At 47.8% G+C, this 7,591-nt stretch overlaps 1 protein-coding gene across 1 annotated transcript; it reads right to left on the bottom strand.

Annotated features, from left to right (window-relative positions):
- Positions 1 to 2,747: 2,747 nt before the first annotated feature.
- LOC308457915 (uncharacterized protein) lies at positions 2,748 to 5,378 on the bottom strand. The gene is made up of 2 exons (XM_080972132.1): positions 4,389 to 5,378; positions 2,748 to 2,833 (listed from the first exon to the last, which is right to left on the bottom strand). The coding sequence occupies exon 1, from the start codon at positions 5,352 to 5,354 to the stop codon at positions 4,422 to 4,424; it is 933 nt and encodes a 310-aa protein (XP_080828258.1). The 5' UTR covers positions 5,355 to 5,378; the 3' UTR covers positions 2,748 to 2,833; positions 4,389 to 4,421.
- Positions 5,379 to 7,591: the final 2,213 nt, after the last annotated feature.

The raw sequence follows: 7,591 nt of genomic DNA, 5'->3' as shown, positions 1-7,591 counted from the left end.
TCTCACTTCCATACATCACTATAGTGGTACCTCTGGTTATATATGCTACAGGTTACATGCGCTTCAGGTTACAGGCTCCGCTAACCCAGAAATAGTACCTCGGGTTAAGAACTTTGCTTCAGGATGAGAACAGAAATCGTGCTCCGGCGGCGCGGCGGCAGCAGGAGGCCCCTTTAGCTAAAGTGGTGCTTCAGGTTAAGAACAGTTTCGGGTTAAGAATGGACCTCCAGAACGGATTAAGTACTTAACCGGAGGTACCACTGTCCTGGGAAAACCATAGCTTTAACTATGCGAACCTTTGTCGGCAAGGTGATGTCTCTGCTTTTGAAGATGCTGTCTAAGTTTTGTCACTGCTCTTCTCCCAAGAAGCAGGCATCTTTTAATTTCGTGACTGCATAGTGGAGGAGCCGGCCAATGGGGAGGACTCAGAAGAGGGGAGGAGAAAGGGAGGAGGAGGAGCCAGCTCTCCCATTGCCTTCTGGGAGTCGTAGTGCCTGCTTTCCATTCCCCCCTGCAGACCGGCCACCGAAAGGAACTGTATGAAAGGGAGAACTGCGTCTCCCAAAAGCAACCAGGGTGCAGATTCTGAGCTATGGGTTGCGAGAAGAGGCAAAAGACATTCACCTGGTGCTGTTCCCCCCCTTTGGCTGCGTGTGCAGGTGTGCAGGCGCAGGTGGTCAGGGGCTAATGCAGGAGGGAAGAGGAAGAGGATGGAGGAGGAGAAGGCCCTGCAGCTCCAGCAGCACCAAGCCCCATCTGGAGAAGCTCACCCTGGGGAGGTGGCATCCTTGGTTGGCATGAAAACGGCCAAGGGACGGAGCCGCAAAGAGCCTTTCTTCCCTCTCCTGTTCATTGCATGCTGCTTCCCCCTCACAACAGCCCTGTGAGGGAGGCCAGGCTGAGAGGCAGAAACTGTCACCCACCTCCCTGATCTTTCCCTGTTTTCATCCTCACAACAGCCCTGTGAGGGAGGCCAGGCTGACTGACTGCCTCTCCCAAGGTCTCACCCTGTGGAATTCATGGCCAACTGTGTTCCTATTGAATGACGGGGACTCAGCTAGAAATAAGAGGGGCTGAAGACCTATAGGGAGTAGGGAATGGGGCAATCCGTCGTCCAGGAATGGCCCTACTGCAGCTAGCGAACCAGACAAAGCTGGTAAAAGGCACTGCTAACTCCCTGACACTTTCCATTAGCTCTTGCTAACACTGGATGAATTTGCAAGTCACAAGAAATACTCATTTGATGCAAATGAGTCGCAGTTTCTCTCTGGCGCACATTCTTCCCCCACCTCCTTTCCTCCCCCGATTTTTCCTTCTGGTTTTCCCTTGGCAACCCTTTCCTGTTTTGTGGGGGCAGTGGGGCCTCTTGCAGTAGGACCCCCCCCCCTCCTAAAGTGGCTCTCTGCTATCATAGAATCCTAGAGTTGGAAGAGACCACAAGGGCCATCGAGTCCAACCCCCTGCCAAGCAGGAAACACCATCAGAGCACTCCTGACATATGGTTGTCAAGCCTCTGCTTAAAGACCTCCAAAGAAGGAGACTCCACCACACTCCTTGGCAGCAAATTCCACTGTCAAACAGCTCTTACTGGCAGGAAGTTCTTCCTAATGTTTAGGTGGAATCTTCTTTCTTGTAGTTTGGATCCATTGCTCCGTGTCCGCTTCTCTGGAGCAGCAGAAAACAACCTTTCTCCCTCCTCTATGTGACATCCTTTTATATATTTGAACATGGCTATCATATCACCCCTTAACCTTCTCTTCTCCAGGCTAAACATGCCCAGCTCCCTTAGCCGTTCCTCATAAGGCATCGTTTCCAGGCCTTTGACCATTTTGGTTGCCCTCCTCTGGACACGTTCCAGTTTGTCAGTGTCCTTCTTGAACTGTGGTGCCCAGAACTGGACACAGTACTCCAGGTGAGGTCTGACCAGAGCACAATACAGTGGCACTATTACTTCCCTTGATCTAGATGCTATACTCCTATTGATGAGGTCCAGAATTGCATTGGCTTTTTTAGCTGCCGCGTCACACTGTTGGCTCACGTCAAGTTTGTGGTCAACCAAGACTCCTAGATCCTTTTCACATGTACTGCTCTCAAGCCAGGTGTCACCCATCTTGTATTTGTGCCTCTCATTTTTTTTGCCCAAGTGCAATACTTTACATTTCTCCCTGTTAAAATTCATCTTGTTTGTTTTGGCCCAGTTCTCTAATCTGTCAAGGTCGTTTTGAAGTGTGATCCTGTCCTCTGGGGTGTTAGCCACCCCTCCCAGTTTGGTGTCATCTGCAAATTTGATCAGGATGCCCTTGAGTCCATCATCCAAGTCATTGATACAGATGTTGAATAAGACCGGGCCCAAGACAGAACCCTGGGGCACCCCACTAGTCACTCTTCTCCAGGATGAAGAGGAACCATTGATGAGCACCCTTTGGGTTCGGTCAGTCAGCCAGTTACAAATCCACTGAGTGGTAGCATTGTCAAGACCGCATTTTACCAGCTTCTATGATTCTATGATTCTTTACAAGAATATCATGGGGCACCTTGTCAAATGCCTTGCTGAAATCAAGGTAGGCTACATCCACTGCGTTCCCTTCATCTACCAGGCTTGTAATTCTGTCAAAAAATGAGATCAGGTTAGTCTGACATGACCTATTTTTCAGAAATCCATGCTGACTATTGGTGATCACAGCATTCCATTCTAGGTGCTCACAGACTGTTTGCCTAATGATCTGCTCCAGAATCTTCCCTGGTATTGATGTCAGACTGACTGGGCGGTAATTATTTGGGTCCTCTCTTTTCCCCTTTTTGAAAATAGGGACAACATTTGCCCTCCTCCAGTCTGCCGGGACTTCGCCTGTTCTCCAGGAATTCTCAAAGATGACTGCCAGTGGTTCTGAGATCACATCTGCCAGTTCTTTTAATACTCTTGGATGCAGTTCATCTGGCCCTGGAGACTTGAATACATCTAAACTAGCCAAGTATTCTTGTACTATCTCCTTAGTTATTCTGGGCTGTTTCCTTTGCTGAATCATTTGCTCCAAATTCTTCAGGTCGGGCATTGTTTTCTTTATCGGAGAAGACTGAGGCAAAGAAGGCATTGAGGAGTTCAGCCCTTTCTGTGTCCCCTGTTTGCATTTCACCATCTTCTCCTCTGAGTGATCCCTCTGTTTCTTTGTTCTTCCTTTTGCTACGAACATACCCATAAAAGCCTTTTTTGTTGCTTTTAACCTCTCTAGCAAGCCTGAGTTCATTCTGTGCTTTAGCTTTTCTGACTTTGTGTCTACACGTGCTGGCTATTTGTTTGAATTCCTCTTTGGTGGTTTCCCCCCTTTTCCATTTTTTGTACACATCCTTTTTTAATCTTAACTCAGTTAAAAGTTCTTTAGATAGCCACCCTGGCTTCTTTAGGCACCTTCCATGTTTCCGTCTCATTGGTATTGCCTGACGTTGTGCTTTTACTATCTCCCTCTTAACAAACTCCCAGTCATCATGAACTCCCTTTCCTTTTAGTATTACTGTCCATGGGACCTCACCCAGCACTTCCCTGAGTTTTATGAAGTCGGCTTTCTTAAAGTCAAGAAACTGAGTCCTAGTATGCTTGGCTGCTCCTTTCCGCTGTATAGTAAACTTCAGAAGAGCATGATCACTCGCGCCTAATGATCCTTCCACTTCTACCCCACTAACCAGGTCATCAACATTGGTTAGGACCAGATCTAAAATGGCTGTTCCTCTTGTTGCTTCTCCCACTTTCTGGACAATGAAGTTGTCTGCAAGGCCAGTGAGGAATCTGTTTGACCTTATGCTCTTGGCTGAGTTTGACATCCAACAAATATCCGGGTAATTGAAGTCCCCCATTACTACTATCTCCCTTCCTTTTGCATGCTTGGCCATCTGTTCCAGGAAGGCATCATCTATGTCCTCCGTTTGGCTTGGGGATCTATAGTAAACTCCCACAATGAGGTCACTGTTATTCTTCTCTCCCTTAATTTTGACCCAAATGCTCTCACTTTGGCTTTGAGGTTCTAAATCTTGGATCTCTTCACAGGTATACACATCCCTGACATATAACGCCACTCCTCCTCCTTTCTTGTCTGGTCTGTTTCTCTGAAATAGATTGTATCCCCCCATTATTACATTCCAATCGTGGGACTTATCCCACCAGGTTTCAGTGATGCCTATTATATCATATTTAGTTTGCTGTACCAAGAGCTCAAGCTCATCTTGTTTATTTCCCATGCTTTGCGCATTAGTGTACAGACATTGAAGTCCATTAATCATTCCCCCGTGTCTCTTATTTAAGGATTTTTTCCTCCCACCTCTAGGTCTGCGTGCTGTTTGCTCCATTTGGTCTATGACATTTGGATGATCATCTTCATCAATTGATAGACTCCTACCTTCAGGAGCACTGTCTCCCTCCCCCACATTAGTCAGTTTAAAGCCCTCCTGATGAGGTTTCTGAGATTTTTGGCAAAAACATTTCTCCCAACCGTTGTGAGGTGCAGCCCATCACTTGCCAGAAGTCCATCTTCAAGAAACTGCAGTCCGTGATCTAAGAATCCAAACCGTTCCTGTTTACACCATTTGCGAAGCCAGCTGTTCACTTCCACTATTTTTCCCTCTCTCCCTGGGCCATGTCGTTCAACTGGGAGGACAGAGGAGATGACAATTTGTGCATTTAATTGCTTCAATTTCCTGCCCAGAGCCTCGTAGTCTCTTTTGATCTTCTGGAGGCTATTGCTTGCAGTGTCATTGGTTCCCACATGAACCAAGAGGAAGGGGTATTTGTCAGTGGGTTTTATGATTCCTTGCAGTCGTTCAGTTACATCTTGGATCTTAGCCCCGGGGAGACAGCACACTTCCCGAGACATCTTGTCAGGCCCACAGATCACTGCTTCTGTTCTCCTCAGTAGGGAATCCCCTATCACCACTACACGCCTCCTCTTAGGTTTGGTCGGGGTTCTTCCGTGAGCTGTCCGTTCCAAGGTCGCCTGCACATTCCCTGAGGACTGACTTTGCTGCTCGTCTTCATATACCTGATCGACTGTAATGAGGGAGAGATCCTCAAATGGAGTCTGCTCTTCGTCTTCCATGCTAGGGGAGAGGACCTCAAAGCGATTGTGTATTTCTAAACAATCAGAGCGAACCCTGGGCCTCCTACTTCTTTGAGTCACGTTTCTCCATATATCTGGCTCCTGTGTTGGTGAACTAGCCTCCTTCTCAGGGGAGTCCCCTGTCTCCTCCTTGGTGGAGACGGTGTGCTCTGTTGCTTCCAAGAAGAGCTCCAGCTCTCTAATTCTTTGGAGCGTAGCTACACGTTCCTCCAGTTGCTGGACTTTGTCTTCTAAGAGGGCAATCAGCATGCAATTGCTGCAGGTAAAGCTGCCTGCAACCTTTGGCAAGATGGCAAACATTGCGCAGGAACCGCAGGTGACTGCAGCTATTCCCTCCCCCTCCATCTTGAGAACGTGTCGTTGGGGGTGGCTACAGCGGTCCTCCATCATAAAAAGCATGAAGACAGGACAAATAACTTCCCCCCAAAAAAACCTAGGTCTCCCCCAACAAACGTTTGAGACTAGCTCCCCTAAATCTAAAAGATGGCTCAAACTGCTGCCCTGCAAGCTCTGATAAGCTCCTCCCACAGCTAATCACCTGCCTCAACAGAAACCCTGCCCCCTCTGACCTTTGCACAGGGAGAGCAGCCAATCAGCCACAAAGAAACACACACACAAGAAAACCCTTTTTGCTCCTTCTTCAGCTGCTGCCCTGCAAGCTCAGCCTAGCTTCCTTCCGGGCTTGAGAATCTCCGCAGCCAGTTATTTCCTCCCAGCCTAACCTGCCTCGCAGGGTCAATGTGATGACAAAATGTGGGAGAAGTTAATGACGTGCCCCATCTTGGGCTCCTCAGAGCAAAGGTGGGATATCAAGGTAATGGACAAAAATGCTCCAGGGCTACTTTTTTATTGCATTTTTATGTAAAGGTGTAAGACAAACAAACTGTCATATGCTTATCAACACAAAGAAAGCTTTCTCTTTTCTGATGTTTCATATTTGTTAGAGTTCAAAATCCCTCTTCGCAACAGCAGGTTGTGTAGAACTGTAGAATAATAGCCAGTGCTCCTGAAAAGAGGCATGGATGCCGTTTCTGGCAATATTCCTCAAAATTATTTTTATACTATACTATACTGAAATGTTTAAATGTTTTTTTGATTTCCCCACACACACTTGCCATTCTCCCCTGCCACCCCCTTTCAGAACCACGGCTCTCAGGAGTGTCTGACATGTCCCCACCAATTCTTCTCCCTCTGTTAAATTGGGCCTGTGAAGGTGCAGCCTGGGCCCCTTCAGTAAAGAAGTGTTACTGCTAACACTCTTTTCTTTTTCTTTTTTTTAAAAATAAAAAATTATTGACTATTTTCACATAACAAATTACTCCAACAATTGTATTTCCCCCCAATTCCCCCCTCCCATCTCCCCCTCAAACCCCCTCCCCCCTACGACTTCCCTCAGTTCCTCTTTCTGATTTATTAACACATATTATTCTTTGCATGTTATAAAAATGTAAAAATCTCTAAGTTATCCATCTATTATATTAACAAATAAATTTGTGTATGTTTATTCAATACCTTCCAAGGAGTCCAGTTCATTTTGTTGTTTCTTAAAGTTTTGTAAAGAGTTCCCATTCTTCTTTAAAGTCACAGTTTTCCTTCTCACACAAGCTAACAGTCTTCTCTTGACATTGCTAAGTTAATTAACCAGGTGTTAATTACCTATACTGGGACTGGAAGCCTTCATTTCTTAAAGGTAAAGGGACACCTGATCATTAGGTCCAGTCGTGGCCGACTCTGGGGTTGCGGCGCTCATCTCGCTTTATTGGCCAAGGGAGCCGGCGTACAGCTTCCGGGTCATGTGGCCAGCAGGACTAAGCCGCTTCTGGCGAACCAGAGCAGCGCACGGAAACACCATTTACCTTCCCGCCGGAGCGGTACCTATTTATCTACTTGCACTGGCATGCTTTCGAACTGCTAGGTTGGCAGGAGCAGGGACCCAGCAACGGGAGCTCACCCCATCGTGGGGATTTGAACCACTGACCTTCTGATTGGCAAACCCAAGAGGCTCTGTGGTTTATGCCCAAATGGATAGAATTGCGTTTCTTGAAGGGTAAGCTCTTGCTGCAAGGGAAGACCCTGTTGCAACTCTCCAACCAACGAGACCGCCCTCCTGCAAGCTCTGGCAGCACAGCAGCTGCAAGAAGACAAGGAGAGTCTGCTGGGTCCGGCCAGTCGCCCATCTAGTCCAGCCTCCTGTTCCCACAGTGGCCAACCAGATGCCCCTTGTGGGAAACCCACAAGCAGGAGTCGAGCCCCAGAGCAGCTTTCCAGCAACTGGGATTCAGAAGCTGGAAGCAGAGGAGAGCCATGCTGGCCAGGAGCCCTTGGGAGCCGGGGCAGAGCTCTACTGCCCGGGCTGCCCTGAGGAAGGGAGAGGCAGAGACCAGGACCGGAGTCAAAAGGAAGCTGGCAGGCAAACTCTGCAAAGTAGCTTCCATTCCTTGAGGTCAAGGGAGGAGACCCTGCTTCAGAAATGCCAGCCTTGAAAC

Source organism: Podarcis pityusensis, assembly GCF_964106645.2.
Source record: "Podarcis pityusensis genome assembly, chromosome: 11".
In the NCBI taxonomy this organism is placed as follows: Eukaryota; Metazoa; Chordata; class Lepidosauria; order Squamata; family Lacertidae; genus Podarcis; species Podarcis pityusensis.
This window is presented reverse-complemented; position numbering and strand designations above follow the sequence as displayed.

Coding starts and splice junctions, on each gene's coding strand:
- LOC308457915 (XM_080972132.1), bottom strand. CDS start 5,354: ATGCTGATTGCCCTCTTAGAAGACAAAGTCCAGCAACTGGAGGAACGT.